Below are 17019 nucleotides of genomic sequence, written 5' to 3' on the forward strand. Positions count from 1 at the left end.
CACCAGCAGTTGGGGCAGTGTCACTCCACAGCAAAGGAAGGATGGAAGTGTTCCCAATGAGGCCTTCGTACTCAAAGCCATCCATCATCTAATCTCAGAGGACCTAAATTCTTCAGTAATGAAAATATGGTTCCAGTCTATAGTAGCGCAGGTTTTGCATTCACAACACCACTGCAAATGAAGGTGGTGGCGCCTGTTGGTCAATGTCAGGACATTGACACTGAATTTCTAAAGACCTGGAAATGGTCCAGGCAGAGACAACGGTCTACAATGAACGTGACACCTGTGTCTGGATGGTGAACATTAAAACTGTGGGAATTGCTTATGCTTATTGGATGATCAAGTGGTCCTCTCTACTAGTGGTCTGTCTGGGCCGTCTGGAGCCAGTTCTCCATGTGTCCGCATGCCCTCACTAAACCACTGCTTCTAACAGCTAGTTCAGAACAGCCTAGATGTTGGAAAAGTCATCAAAAAACCACAGTGCATCTTTCAGTTCAGCTATTTGCCCCCTCTCTGTCTGTCAGCTGGGCAGAATGTCTTCGAGGGCACTGCAGAGCATTGTCAAGCAGATAACAACTTCTCACCAAGAGGTACACTACCCAAAAGAAGCTGCTGAGAGCATACCTTCTTGTGACAAGACCCAGTGTCTAATCAAACCACAGCTGTAACAGTTTACTTATCTGGGATTCTTATTTAAAGGAGTTATCCTGAAATATAGATTTTATGGCCTATCCTTGTCCCATCTTATACAGCCCCTTTAAGTCCCCCATTAGAAAGTAATTCTTATCGCTTTATAGTTTGGTTTCATTACCGTAGAATAAGTGTCACTTTTGCACAGGGCTAAGTCCAATATTGCAGCATTCAAGTGAATGTTGATATGCTGCAATACCAGACATGGCGCATGGAAAAGAGTGGCGCTATTCCTGGGAAAAGAGGGCATTATTTTTTCTCATTTCATCTTTAAAGACTATAGGTTTTGTTATTCATGTAAAGGACTGAGGCTCTAATTTCTGATGAAGCTACGTAAGGTAAACTGTTATTGCGGAAGTGAGCAGTCCTGGCACGGATAACTGGCATGCAGCTAAAGTGCATTGATTTTTTTTCTCCACCAAGAAAACTTCAATAAATACATCATAAAGTCTTTACAGTGCAGCATCTCCACATAACGGAATATTCCCAACCTCTCCCAAGTAAGAGCCGTGTGCGCTGCCTGACGCTGCCGTTTTTCATAAGAAATGATCTTTTTATTGGCATTCTTTATATACAGTGTAGTCACTAATTCTATATTTAACACCCTCGCTCTGTGTAATGTCTGTTATAGTCGGCAACATAAGTTGTTTTTTTGTTTTGTTTTTTCATTTTATTTTTTAACAGTTTCCTGTAATACTGAGCCCATATATTGTCTATGACAAGTCCCAGAGTGGTTGTCGCACTGCTTTCACGTACTCTAAAACGGCGTTACTGTCTAACTATGCAATGAGAGGTTTTTTCAGCAAGGTAAATCCCATTCCCATAAATCTATATAGTAATTATATAGTGTAGTATAAATTTATTTAGTAATTATATCCTATTGTATACATTTATATAGTTATTATATAGTACTTGCCTCTGCCCGTGACTTCATCTGTGTGTTGATGATCTGCCTATATTCAGCAAATTGCTGCTGTCAATGATCCGCCTGCTCTGGCGTTTCGGCAGCGCTCAAGCTGTCCTGCTGCAAATTTGTTACTCATGCCATGCCTGTGATTGTTCCAGCATCTCACTGGGACACCACATAATGACACCCAGCTTGCTTACTCCTCCTCAGCTCCGAGGAGAACTCTGGCTACCTTCATAGCTCTCGTTTTTTACAAATTTTACAACAAATTACATTTTCTTTTCTTTGCATGTTTAAAATTGGGAAACTGCCAATTTGGATTAAAGGGGTTTTCCCATCTCAGTGTCTCAGCACGCTGCCTAGAGGACACAGAACACTTATGCAGGTCAGATGATATGCAGATGCTTAGACAGATGGACTCAGTGCTATCTGTGTGTTTACATAGAGAGATAACAGACCCGGCTTTATCAGCAAAGTGCAATTTACTGAGATATTCCTGCCGGCAAGAGCAGTTTAATATAGTATATGAACATAAATTCATAACAGTCGTGAAGCCATGTCATAAATTCATAACAGTCGTGAAGACATGTCATTTACTGCGATAAAAAGTAGCTTATGTGTTAATTGATGTTATAAACTATGTGGCAAATTTCATCCAAATCCGTTCAGCTGTTTTTGTGTGATTGAGAAACAAACATCCAAACTTTCACATTTATAATAGTAATAGTAGGAAGGATAGTATGGTATAACTTTATTTAGTAATTAATAGTTATAGTAATTTTTTTTGTTAATGGGCCCCATGTAAACAAAAGGTAAAGCGATTGTTTATGGAATCTGCTTTCTTGTACCAAGTAATACATAGAATAGAAAGCTCCAGCACATAGCAAAGTAAAGCCTTGTTGAACTTTAAGTCTCAATGCATGAGATCTCTTAAATATAAGGATCCGATGGGAGAGTTTTCCCAGATGGATAGACCTTTTAGCGTTATAACCTTCTAAGTACGGTATATATTCTTCCTACTCCCCAGAGCTACCGATGTTTTAAGACAAGGACTCCTGCATATATACTGTATATGGCTTTTCCCTCTCTAGTTTAGGCTACTAGACTTAGCACAGAAGAGCAAGAAGTCAGCTAGGTAACTAATGATACATGTATTCCTGCAACCTCGGTCTTTGGGCATGGGGCTATATGTTTTAGAAAAGGTTCTTAAGTTCTGCTTATTAACTGAATGTTCTTTTGTACCATTAACTTCCCATTAAACAATCTGCACTCCAATGTTCGGAACGGCGGACCAAAGAGCTGCATTAAGCTCCTGATCAAATAAGTGCTGATAGAACAGTAACCTAATCCCCTTAATACTTGTTCATTGCAACTTGAGACCCCCAGTGGGATGATCGGGCCACTCATTACAGCGTGACATGCCATATCCTGCCTTGATGGGTGTTTTTTCTCTGAGCTATATATTGCAAAGATTTTAACATTGTCTTTACGTTGTTGTAGAGGGAATTGAAGGCAAATGTGCATTTAACTGCTAGAAATAAAGAAGAATTCTAATACTTAAAGGGCTTTTCCAGGATTTTTTAATTGATCGCTTATACAGTGGGGCAAAAAAGTATTTAGTCAGTCACCAATAGTGCAAGTTCCACCACTTAAAAAGATGAGAGGCATCTGTAATTTACATCATAGGTAGACCTCAACTATGAGAGACAAAATGAGAAAACAAATCCAGAAAATCACATTGTCTGATTTTGTAAGAATTTATTTGCAAATTATGGTGGAAAATAAGTATTTGGTCAGTAATAGAGATGAGCGAACACTAAAATGTTCGAGGTTCGAAATTCGATTCAAACAGCCGCTCACTGTTCGAGTGTTCGAATGGGTTTCGAACCCCATTATAGTCTATGGGGAACAGATACTCGTTAAGGGGGAAACCCAAATCCGTGTCTGGAGGGTCACCAAGTCCACTATGACACCCCAGGAAATGATACCAACACCCTGGAATGACACTGGGACAGCAGGGGAAGCATGTCTGGGGGCATAAAAGTCACTTTATTTCATGGAAATTCCTGTCAGTTTGCGATTTTCGCAAGCTAACTTTTCCCCATAGAAATGCATTGGCCAGTGCTGATTGGCCAGAGTACGGAACTCGACCAATCAGCGCTGGCTCTGCTGGAGGAGGCGGAGTCTAAGATCGCTCCACACCAGTCTCCATTCAGGTCCGACCTTAGACTCCGCCTCCTCCAGCAGAGCCAGCGCTGATTGGCCGAATTCCGTACTCTGGCCAATCAGCACTGGCTAATGCATTGTATTGGCGTGATGAAGCAGTGCTGAATGTGTGTGCTTAGCACACACATTCAGCTCTACTTCATCGGGCTAATAGAATACATTGGCCAATCAGCGCTGGCCAATGCATTCTATTAGCTTGATGAAGCAGAGTGTGCACAAGGGTTCAAGCGCACCCTCGGCTCTGATGTAGCAGAGCTGAGGGTGCACAAGGGTTCAAGTGCACCCTCGGCTCTCCTACATCAGAGCCGAGGGTGCGCTTGAACCCTTGTGCACACTCTGCTTCATCAAGCTAATAGAATGCATTGGCCAGCGCTGATTGGCCAGAGTACGGAATTCGGCCAATCAGCGCTGGCCAATGCATCCCTATGGGAAAAAGTTTATCTCACAAAAATCACAATTACACACCCAATAGAGCCCCAAAAAGTTATTTTTAATAACATTCCCCCCTAAATAAAGGTTATCCCTAGCTATCCCCGCCTGTACAGCTATCCCTGTCTCTTAGTCACAAAGTTCACATTCTCATATGACCCGGATTTGAAATCCACTATTCGTCTAAAATGGAGGTCACCTGATTTCGGCAGCCAATGACTTTTTCCAATTTTTTTCAATGCCCCCGGTGTCGTAGTTCCTGTCCCACCTCCCCTGCGCTGTTATTGGTGCAAAAAAGGCGCCAGGGAAGGTGGGAGGGGAATCGAATTTTGGCGCACTTTACCACGCGGTATTCGATTCGAACATGGCGAACACCCTGATATCCGATCGAACATGTGTTCGATAGAACACTGTTCGCTCATCTCTAGTCAGTAACAAAATTTAATCTCAATACTTTGTTATATATCCTTTGTTGGCAATGACAGAGGTCAAACGTTTTCTGTAAGTCTTCACAAGGTTGGCACACACTGTTGTTGGTATGTTGGCCCATTCCTCCATGCAGATCTCCTCTAGAGCAGTGATGTTTTGGGGCTGTCGCTTGGCAACACGGACTTTCAACTCCCTCCAAAGGTTTTCTATAGGGTTGAGATCTGGAGACTGGCTAGGCCACTCCAGGACCTTGAAATGCTTCTTACAAAGCCACTCCTTCGTTGCCCTGGCGGTGTGCTTTGGATCATTGTCATGTTGAAAAACCCAGCCACGTTTCATCTTCAATGCCCTTGCTGATGGAAGGAGGTTTGCACTCAAAATCTCACGATACATGGCCCCATTCATTCTTTCATGTACCCGGATCAGTCGTCCTGGCCCCTTTGCAGAGAAACAGCCCCAAAGCATGATGTTTCCACCCCCATGCTTTACAGTAGGTATGGTGTTTGATGGATGCAACTCAGTATTCTTTTTCCTCCAAACACGAAAAGTTGTGTTTCTACCAAACAGTTCCAGTTTGGTTTCATCAGACCATAGGACATTCTCCCAATACTCTTCTGGATCATCCAAATGCTCTCTAGCAAACTTCAGACGGGCCCGGACATGTACTGGCTTAAGCAGTGGGACACGTCTGGCACTACAGGATCTGAGTCCCTGGCGGCGTAGTGTGTTACTGATGGTAGGCTTTGTTACATTGGTCCCAGCTCTCTGCAGTTCATTCACTAGGTCCCCCCGCATGGTTCTGGGATTTTTGCTCACCGTTCTTGTGATCATTTTGACCCCACGGGCTGAAATTTTGCGTGGAGCCCCAGATCGAGGGAGATTATCAGTGGTCTTGTATGTCTTCCATTTTCTAATTATTGCTCCCACAGTTGATTTCTTCAATCCAAGCTGGTTGCCTATTGCAGATTCAGTCTTCCCAGCCTGGTGCAGGGCTACAATTTTGTTTCTGGTGTTCTTTGACAGCTCTTTGGTCTTTACCATAGTGGAGTTTGGAGTCTGACTGTTTGAGGGTGTGCACAGGTGTCTTTTTATACTGATAACAAGTTTAAACAAGTGCCATTACTACAGGTAATGAGTGGAGGAAAGAGGAGACTCTTAAAGAAGAAGTTACAGGTCTGTGAGAGCCAGAAATCTTGATTGCTTGTAGGTGACCAAATACTTATTTTCCACCATAATTTGCAAATAAATTCTTACTAAATCTGACAATGTGATTTTCTGGATTTGTTTTCTCATTTTGTCTCTCATAGTTGAGGTCTACCTATGATGTAAATTACAGACTCCTCTCATCTTTTTAAGTGGTGGAACTTGCACTATTGGTGACTGACTAAATACTTTTTTGCCCCACTGTATTTGTGATAGGTCATCACAGTTAGTCAGGGGCGTGATACCAAGACCCAGCCAATCAGCTGTTTGCAGAGGCTGTAGCACAGCGCCACATATTTATATAGTGGCTGTGCTTGGTATCACAGCACAACCCATTCTCTTGAACAATGAACGTGACGTCATATGGCCTGTGTCGCAGAAGCAACACTCACAGAGGACTTCTGTCACTTCAAGCAGGTGATCCAAGGAGGTCCTGGGTGCGAGGCCCCCATGGACCTTCAATTGATGTCCTATAATAAAGGCCCTATTAGATGTTTCATTATAAGAAGACTAGGTTGTGATGCAAGTAATGTCTCCTCAGATTTGGATCTGTAATCTAAAGGGATATTTTCATCTTAGATGTTTATGGTATACTAGCATCTGCCCGTGACTTCGTCTGCGGGTTGGTGTTGGCGCTGAGCCGCTTATATTTAGCCAATTGCTGTTGTGGATGGTCAGCCTGCTCCCGCGTCTCGGCACTGCTACATCGCTGCATATGCGCAGCATACTCAGTTGTATGTACATCTCTGCATATGGAGAGCGTACTCAGCTGTGCTACAGTGCTGCCTAAGCTCTGCTACATCTGGCCACTTGGATTAGAAGGGTGTTCTTATGTCAGTGTCTGAGCAGCTTCTGTGTTGGAAACGGCTGAACGGATGTTGCAAAAATTTGCCACAGTTTGATCAGCCTGCTCCCGCGTCTCGGCTCTGCTATATCGATGCATATGCATAGGATACCCAGCTGTATGCACATGTTTGCATATGGAGAGCCTATAGAGGTGTACTACCGCGCTGCCTAACCTCTGCTACATCAGGCAATTGTGATTACAGAGGTTTTGTTATGTGACTGTGTGAGCAGTTTCTGTGTTACAAAGGGCTGAACGGATGTTGCTGAAATATGCCAAAGTTCTCCCCCATCAGAGGCAGACAACACATTCCCTTTAGTACTCACTGAAACTCTACACCCAATATAGTCCTCTTGCCCTCACACAGCCTGCATGTTCTGTAGTCTCCTGATCTTCTATGAGACTCCATTTTTTTCAGCTTTCACACTGTCCAGCTTCATCCTTTATAGCTCTGCCCACAAAATAGCGTGTAGCTCCGCCCACTGCCTAGCATGATCCTATCTGAAAATGGGTCAAGGACCTGTGATGCCGTCATCACAGGTCCTTTAGTGTAGTGTGTACCTAAATTCCTTCACTGCGGTCATGTACTGACGTCATTTACCGTGATAAAAAGTAGCCTATGTTTTAATCGGGGTTCCTATCTATGTCAAAATTCACAAACATTCAAACACACAAACTTTCACATTTATAATATTAGTAGGATGTACAGGAAGTGCTATCCATGGCACCTCTGGGACTTGCATCCATGTCATCAGTCATTTCCTCAATGAATGGAGACGTGGCTGTGCATGTGTACAGTGCTCTATTCACATCTGTCCATGAGATCCCCTCATTTATTTGGGAACAATTATGCTCGGCTTTCTCTGTAACTCTCCTGGGAAACCCATTTCTCAATTGAGTTGGTATTATCATCTATGGTATGTCCTGCCCAAAGGCAATTGACACTCCTGCGCCCCAACGCACCATGTGATTCCTATAATCCTGGTGTCATATTATGTTGTATAGGCCTTTGGCCCCCTTGAGTCTCTGCGTCCCCTATAGCTGACAATACCATAGATGTCACAAATGAGGTTACCCCATCAAGCCATCACTTCCTGGCACTGAACATATTAGAACATTTTCTCAGCCTTTAGGTATTTCAGATATTTCTCTTATTTTTATTCCTGTAGAATTTATACAGAAAGCGTCAATTTCCCGGATCACCTTTGTGGCGTCGCTTTTCATTGTGTGCTTGGGGAACATGTGTCAGAGTGCTTAAGATTCCAGAGCTAAATTTAGGCAGATTTCATGCAATCGGGGTTCAGAAATGAATATAAAGAGATTACTGTAATCCTATTTAAATAATGATTTAGAGGTCATGGTATATACGGTTACATCTGGTATGTGGGGTATAATCTTGCGTCTTCTAGAAGTTTGTTCCAATGGAATGTAAAGTGCTGAAGCTCTGATAATCGCTGTGGACTTGGTGTGTTGTTGTCCGCTCCCTAGGCCGGGTCAGGAGGATAAGAGCTCATTTATAGCTCATTACGGAGCAATGAGGAGCTTAACATTGTGCTCTTTGTATCCACTACAGTTTTATGTTGTTTTTATTGTTCCATAATCCATATAATAGCATTTAGATATCAAGTGGCCGACAGGGATAAAACTAGAAATGGAATGAAATCATTCCAACAGATGGCGAAGCCTAAACCATCAGGCTGGTGAAGTGAATAACATTGCTTATCTTATAACAATGGCTTCAAGGGGTGGAATATACTAAGCAGCATATGAACAGTCACGTCTTGTAGTTGTGTTGTGTTGGATGCAGGAAAAATGGTTAAGTGTAAGAATGTGGACCACATGATGATGGCTAGGCGACTGGGTCAGATCATTTCCAAAAGTTACGTTTCTACCAATAGTGATCCAAGGTTGGACCACCAGTAATCTGGAGACAGGATCTTAAGTGTCCATTGCTTATTGATGTACATGAAGATCAAGAGCTAATCCATCTTGTCCAGGCTCACAGACCACGATAGCGCCACAAGTTGCTGTAAAGACATTGTTGGCTCTGATAAAAAGGTGTAGGAACACAGATTTTATTAAATGATATAAACCAGTTTTCTGGCGTATCCAAGAAATTTTGATGCATGCCATATTCAAGCTATTTGCAGCTTTGCTTATACATATAGTGAAGTAAAGAGAATTTGCAGGGGTTAGGTTGACAGGGGCAAGGCCACAATTGGCCCAACAGATTTATTATAAACTAGTGGGAATCTATTCCTGCTCATAGCAGCCATACCTGCAGACAACAATGAACCTCTTGAAAAATTTGGTGTGTTTAAGACTACCATATGAAGTGGCAATGTAAGTAAATCCCCGAATCCTCTCCCCAATGCCCTGCAAATTTCTGCATATGAGGTATCGTAGTGGCAGGCCTACTCACACAGTACCCATCGAGTATTGGTGTCCATCTTATAATGGGTATATTCAAACTCGGACATTTCCATAACAGATCTGCTGCAATTGTCTGCTTCATCTCAATGGAACTGCAAGACTCTGTTCACATCTATATTGTGGTTACCATTTCTTAGTTGAAACCACAATAGAGCTCGGAGTCTTATTGTATAATGGACCCCACCAGTGATTGATGGATCCTATATAATGGTGTCCACCCGGTTCCTCTGCAGTATCTCATTTGGAACTCTTCAAAGACAAGGACATCTGTGATGTAGGTTCCAATACAAATGTTAACACTGCCTTGTTCTGGGTGTGCAAATGGATGGTGAATGAGGGTAATCCGATAGATAGATAGATAGATGGATGGATGGATGGATGGATGGATGGATGGATGGATGGATGGATGGATGGATGGATGGATGGATGGATGGATGGATGGATGGATGGATGGATGGATGGATGGATGGATAGATAGATAGATAGATAGGATACATAGATAAGATGGATAGATAGAAGAGATGGGTAGATTAGATGGATAAATAAGATGGATAAGATCTATAGATAACATAGATTAGATAGATAAGATGGATAGATAGATAGATAGACAGACAATGTATACATTGTGAAGGGGGGATTTTTTGAAGACAGTCATCATAAATCAGTCGCCTGCCCCACAGGTTGATAAATATGCCCCCAGCATATCCTCACCTCCTTTTCGGAAAGTGGCAAGTGCAGCATAAAAGCACTAGTCGTGACTACCAGAAATATCTGACCTTATTGTCCATAGCAACCAATCACAGTGTAGCGCTCATACGTCCAGAGTATATTGTGAAATTGAAGCCATGATCTGATTGGTCGCAGTTAGCGAAAAGTCCAGTTTTCCTCTGAGACAGTTTTCATACACGTGGCCCATGTGTTCAGGGAGAATCTAGGAAGGGCCATAATGACATAAGCCAGTATTATTAGATTTATAGGAGAAGGCAACACTTTCGACTAATTCCGTTATGACAAGAAGATTTTGCAGCCATGGATATTTCCTGAAGTTCTGCAGAATAATGTGGTGACACTCAGTGTAGATTCACTCCTCGGTATAAACAGGATCCTATGTGTACTGGGAGAGCCGAGAGATGGAAGAGACCGTCTGGATCTAATCGCCACCTGGTGTTAGACAAGTGGGACTGCAGGCAAAAACCAAGTGCATATATTTTTCATTATACATCTGCTATGTATACCAGGCCTTACCACATATCAAAATAACTTTACTGAAATTTGCAGACTAGGTTTTATTCAATGTTTGCTGCGTTTGTAAAGTTCTTGTGAATACTGTTATATCAATATTAATTTATTAATATCAATTTAATATTCATTTAAAGGAGTATTCTCGTCTCAAGGATCATATACAAACTTGTATCTTAAGATAAAGTTAAGTTCACATCTTCACCGGAGTCTCCTCCTGTACAGAGTAGTAAAATGATAGACAGCCAATGGACCCCATTAAAGTCAATGGAGTCGGCCGAGCTCAGTGCTATTACAGCGGACCGTCTATGCACTATTCTGGTCCTCCGAAGGACCACAGCAACAAATAGGCCAACACTAGTGTGCACCTAGCATAACTAAAGTGTTTTATCCAATACATTGCTTTATCTATCTTGCTCCCTTTGTCAGATACAACAACATCTCTCTCCTAAGTGTTTACAATTGGTTGCCTAGGTTCCAGACCTGCTCTCAGCTTGGAATGATGAATCAGCCCCTGTGCCCGACCACGCATGTTCATTCTCCCCCTCTACGGATACTACCTTCAGTTTTTGAGCCCTTTAAGGGGGGCCTTGTCACATGAAAAATCTTTGCAATAGTGTAACAGTCCAGGATGCAGAAGTTGATCCGATGAGGCCTAAAGGGGTCACCTCCACCGTAGATAATGCATTAGCTACATTTTATTCCTCCAACATACAAGTACCATCAGAATATGTCAAGTGATTCAATGTAAAATTGCCATAGGCAATAATAGGGTTCATCTGGTTTTTCTGGTTCTGAAACCCTGGGTAAAGGTTGTTATTCACATTGAGGAGTTGTACTAGGTTTCTGGTTTTGCTCTTGTATTTGCTTGCTCTTCAGTTTCACAGTTGTGTTTGTAAATGGATTTACTTCTGTACGTATGTAAATGCTGCTCTGGCGTTCTGTTGTGTTGGGCACTGCTGCATCTCATGGAAGACGGACTTGTTATAAAACAATATTACAAAGCTAAGAGGCATCTATGTGGTAGGGAGGACCTGCCACCATGTCTGAAAAGCCCAATGACATCCATCATCTGATTGGCGCTTTATACATTCAGCCACTCCAATGATATAAGCCCTCTTAGTGTTGATGTAGATTAGGGTCTACTAGCCAAGTGGGAGGTAAAACTGTTTGACATATAGCACACACAGTGCCGCACCTCCCATGAAGCGACCTCTTCAGGCAGCCCTATGCCAGGGCCCCAGGGAGGGCGGCATTTTTGATTACCTAAGCCAGTTACCAAGCTGTCCTGGACTGGCTTAGCACCAAGCGGTGGATTGGGGAGGCCACTGAACAGGGGTGAACCATGGCTTTCTGCCGCCTGAAGCAGACGTCAGAAAGCCGCCCACGGCCCCGTCCCCTTCCACCTGGCCCCCTCCTCCGGGGGGGGGGGGCCAAGCGGAGCAAGCGTCTTTAGCAGGCAGGGAGATGACCTGCTCTCTGCCTGAGCGTGAGGGGCAGCCGCTGGAGCAGCGCTGCTCCAGCAGCCTCCCCAATCCACTGCTCAGTGACGGTGACCCTAAGCCAGTCTAGGACAGCTTGTCCTGGACTGGCTTAGGTCAGCAAAAATGCCGCCCTCCCCGTTGCCCTGGCATAGCGCCGCCTGAAGCGGTCGCTTCAGGTCGCCTCATGGGAGGTGCAGCGCTGCCGCTGAAGCAGCACTGCTCCAGCGGCCTCCCCTCACGCTCAAGCAGAGAGCAGGTCCTCTCCGTGCCTGCGAACGCTGCTAAGAACTGCCCCCTTTGCTTTGCCCCGCCCCCTTCGCGCTCCATCCCCTCCTCCCGGGGGGGGGGCAGCTTTCTGTAGTTCGCCTCGGGCAGCAAAAGGGGCAGGTTGACTCCTGAGCACACAGAGACCACTCCCCCAGAGAAACCACAGTAAAATCCATCACACCGATACGTTATGTAAAAGTCAGACCCAAGCAGAGTCTGAAATCTACCAGGTCTTCTAAACCTACATGTTTAGGCTCTATAGAGTTCATACATGCTGCTTATACATAGGTCTACATGCACAAATCTTCACTCATGTACCAATATACCTCCATGATTCAGATGGCGTTAAATATGTCTCACTATGCTGTAAAAATAAAAAGATACCCCACTCCAATATGACCTAGGGTAGAAATTAAGGGTAGAGCCAACATGAAGGAAAGTTCCTGTGTCCCCTCCCTTGGGGCACTGCAGGATATATGGAGGAAGAGATGATGGTCATACGCCTCCATTACATGTATACAGAACTTGGAAGTTACACATTTCCTGCCAATCCGTAAAGTACTGCACCCTAAATATTACACCTAGAATAGGTCACTCATTGGAGTCTTCCACCAGAACCTAACAGTGAACCTTCCATAAACAGATAGCGTAGGGTCACCTGAATCAAACATTGTTTTCTCCTTGTGGCTTGGTGACTCCATTGCTGAGATATCAATGTTTTTTTAATATGCAGTGGAGCTTTTAGGAGCAACAATGGCATTGCAGTTGCTCTAGAGAGGTAACTGGCTATAAATCTATGCTGGGTATATGACACACTCCCTTTAATACTACACCAATGTCTAAGCTCTAGCCATGTTGTCATAGGCCACTCTCTTGTTCTCACGTTCCTTCCTATATATTATTAATCCGCCCAGCTCTCTTCCACTATGTATGTCCAGTTTTACAGTATAAAGTTGCACAGTATAAAGTTGCACAGTGACATAACAAAAATTACCACTTTTTCTGCTTTTTATTTTTTCCAGGTAGTCTTTTCTTCCACCGAAACTCCCTGTCTCCAAGAAGCTTGGGTTACGAAACAGAGCTGTCCACCATTGAGCCATCTCTCGACATCTATGATGAAAACAAGACATGAGTAGTTTTCTTCACAAGGCATTCTTTCTGCTGCCCCTCTACCTCTTCTTGTACTCCCCAACTCCCTCTCCACCCACCCCATTGTACGTTAACAACTTGTGCTGCCCATTTTGTGTTGTGTCTCAAGTGAAGAGCCGAAAAACGAAGCACAGAATCCCATCCCCTCCTGCCAAAGAAGTGGCAGCTGCAACATGGACAGGGGACACTCAGGTCTCTTGCTGTTACGGTGCATGATGAAGCACAAAAAAGGAGGAGACAGACTGTTACGTTCCCACTTTTACATCTTCTGCCTACTTATTGGTATCCGTTCAAGAAAATCTGAACACCAGTGGAACAATTTTTTTTTTCTTTATGTCACGATAGACAAGGGACTACTTATTTTGTGCCGCCGACAGTCCATGGTTGAGTGCATTTCCGGTTTCTTCATTGTCGATGGAATTAAAAACAAAAACATTTCTACAGCTGTTTTTTTCTGCTGCTCAAGGGCTGATCCTCAATTGCCTTTGGATTGTCCCTGAAGGGTGGGAAGAGAGAACTTCTCGATGCTTGCTCCTAGTCACAATCTTGCATTCCCATCTTGGTGGTACGGTGGTTGTAGCCATTCATTGGACATGAGGGGTGTGGGGACAGGGGTCTTACTATTTACTGGGTTCATAAATATACTTTTCTGGTTGTCTTATTGGTGGCAAACATTCTAAGCACCAGGATAAAGAAATAATTAAAGGAACAAAGTAACAGCTCCAGCTTCAGATCAATGTAGATGAAGCCACCAAAAAAGTATGCAGTGGCCATCACAACCTTCTGTAGATGTTTGTTTTGCTGACAGCAATGTGTTTCAACGTTGACTTAGAGTGAACAAATTATCTGTTAGAATCTCATGAGCCGAAACCTCCTTGTACAATAAAGACTATTGAATAAACCAGAGGCCGTTGGGTTGGACACTTCTGGTTGGAGAGTGACTACGTTGAACTTTCTATGATAGTAGACCTGTAGTGATTGACCACTATATTTGGGCTTCTGACCAGTCTTAGTTCAGTAAAGCACACTCTTCAGGTTACTGCTGTAACTTACTAACAAGTATTCAGCTGTTGATATTAAATACAAAATTTGATGGTCCGAATAAAAACAGATCATTATACATCAGCAAAATATCCCGGTCCATCCTGTTATTCTTTCTTTTTTGTCGTAATCATTGGGTCATTTCCTGAAGGTCCAGAGCACGGGGACCTACAGACCTCTGCCTCGATACTGCATCATGTGTGTCTTGACACTCTACAACAGGGGTAGAGAACGTACGGCTCTCCAGCTGTTGCAAAACTACAACTCCCAGCATGCATACTTGCTCTGCTGTTCTTGGAACTCCCAGTGAATGGAGCATGATGGGAGTTGTAGTTTCACAGCAGCTGGAGAGCCGAAGGTTCCCTATCCCTGCTCTACAATCTCTCCAACGTTTAACGCAATTTTGTTTTTAGGTGCCAAATTCTGTTCATATTAATATAATAATATAAGGGTCAGTTCACACGTGAACTGCCCGCGCGGGTTTTGACACGGAGAGAGACGCGGTGAGCCGCGTCTCTCTCTTGTCAAAACCCGCCTGCCGCGACCATCGCTGTCGTGGCTTAACCCTCTGCTGTCGGCTCAAATGAATGAGCCGACATAGGCGGGAGCTGCCGGGGGCGGAAGCCACGCGGCTGAGCCTGCGCAGCTTCCGCCTGAAGAAAGGACATGTCCTTGCTTTCCTCCGCTAGCGGCAGCCTGCCGCTAGCGGAAAAAAAAAGCCCGGTGGTCTACATAGACCACCATTGTAAAGGGGCGGATTTTGAAGTGAAATCCGCTGTCAAAATCCGCCCCTTTGTTCACGTGTGAACTAGCCCTAACTATTACAGCTCCACCTTCATGATACCAAGCTCCAGATCACATTATACAACTCACTGCAGTCACCACCAGGGGGAGTTAATAAACGACAGATTCAATATTGAGTATAATGCATGTTGTATAAATCCGTCTAACTTTCCCTAGGGGTGGTTGCAGAATGTCAGAATAGTTTAACACCCTTCCCGCTGACGGCATATTTTCATTTTTCGTTTTTGACTCCCCCCCCACTTCCAAACCCAATAACTTTTTTATTTCTCTGCTCTCAGAGCCATATGAGGTCTTAGCGTTTGTGGGAAAAATTGTTCTTCATGATGCCACCATTAATTATTCTGTACAATGTACTGGGAAGCTGGAAAAAAATTCAGAATGAGGTGGATTTAAAGAAAAAGTGCATTTGTTCGATTTTCTTATGGGCTTCATTTTTACAGTGTTCACTGTGTAGCCAAAATGACATGTCCCCTGTATTCTGTGTTTCGGTGCGATTCCGGGGATACCTAATTTATATGGTTTTATTTACCTTTTAACCCCTTAACAAAAATCCAAAACTGTGGCAAAATTATTTTTTCTAAAAGTTGCCATATTCTGACACTCGTAACTTTTTTATACTTCCGTGTACCGGGATGTATAGGGCGTCTTTTTTTTTTTACGTGGCCGGATGTACCTTTTTAGTTCTACCATTTTGGAGAATTGTTATTGCTTTGATCACTTTTTATTAAAATTTTTATCAGAAAGAAAACAATGAAAAAATGGTGGTTTGGCAATTTTTACTTTTTTTCCTGCTACGGCATTTATCGTACAGGAAAAATATTTCAGTATTTCAGTACTTTTATATGTGTTCTAGGGAAAGGGGGGTGATTTGAATTTTTATTTTTTTTATATACATATATATATATATATATATATATATATATATTTTATTTTTTTTTTAGTTTGCGGGCACTGATCATGGGCATTAGCACTGGGTGTCTACTGTATAAAATAGTTGACACCCAGCGTCTATGGCGGCTGCTCAGGGTTTAAACACCCAGCATCCTCCGTAATAGTACTGCAGATGTCAGGAAGGGGTTAAAGGGGTCCAGGCTAAATAATTGATGACCTTTTCTTAGGGTCAGACACTTGGGCCCCCAGCTGTTTAGCTGTATCCTCCATAGAACTTACCAAGCAGAATGCCGTACGTTTGTGACAGTGCTTGGTTATAACTATAATTAGGCCATGTGACTGATAAGCAGAGGCCTAGGAAGCATCGCTTCAATCAGCTGATCCATAGGGATCCCGGGTGTCAGACCCCTAATGTCTTCATTGATGCGATATACCTCTTTAACTCAGTATTATAGGATGCAGGTCATTTGGAGCACTGTATTTTGGCGTACGATAATATCTGTCCATTCAGAAACACAAAATGGAATTTCCGTTAGTGGTAAAAAAAAAAGCTAGCAGAACATATTGAAATCAATGGGAGGTTTTTTTTTCAGTGTGGAAAATTCCACACCAAATTGCTCATCATTTTCCTCCGTGTGTATGGACCCTTACAGATCAGTGGGGTTTGACCCCTGCTTATCTGCTGTTTGTAGGAGCTGAGCACCATAATCCTTTCTCTGTTTACACCACACACTCTTTGTAAGTAGCCATAGATAGGTCATCTCTTAAAAAAAATAAAAAAATCTGGACAACCCCTTTAAGCTAGCCATACACATTAGTTGTGTATGTTAGTCCATGTTAGTCCTTCATCATCTCCCACTTAGACTACTGTAACACCCTTCTCTATGTCCTCCCAGTGAATGCTCTCACTCCTCTCCAGTCCACCATTCACTCTCCCCTGGTTGTTCATCAGCCTCTCCTCTTTGCCAATCCCTTCACTGACT

At 43.3% G+C, this 17019-nt stretch overlaps 1 protein-coding gene across 1 annotated transcript in view; it reads left to right on the plus strand.

Moving 5' to 3' along the window:
- The window catches only part of RNF130 (ring finger protein 130), a 159645-nt gene extending 145213 nt beyond the window's left edge, over positions 1-14432 (plus strand). Inside the window, exon 8 of the mRNA XM_075274981.1 lies at positions 13174-14432. Within this exon, the coding sequence (XP_075131082.1) occupies positions 13174-13283 (110 nt within the window). The 3' untranslated portion in view covers positions 13284-14432. The remainder of the gene's footprint in view (positions 1-13173) is intronic.
- The last annotated feature ends 2587 nt before the right edge of the window (positions 14433-17019 follow it).

This window comes from Leptodactylus fuscus, chromosome 5, assembly GCF_031893055.1.
Source record: "Leptodactylus fuscus isolate aLepFus1 chromosome 5, aLepFus1.hap2, whole genome shotgun sequence".
NCBI classification, from domain to species: domain Eukaryota; kingdom Metazoa; phylum Chordata; class Amphibia; order Anura; family Leptodactylidae; genus Leptodactylus; species Leptodactylus fuscus.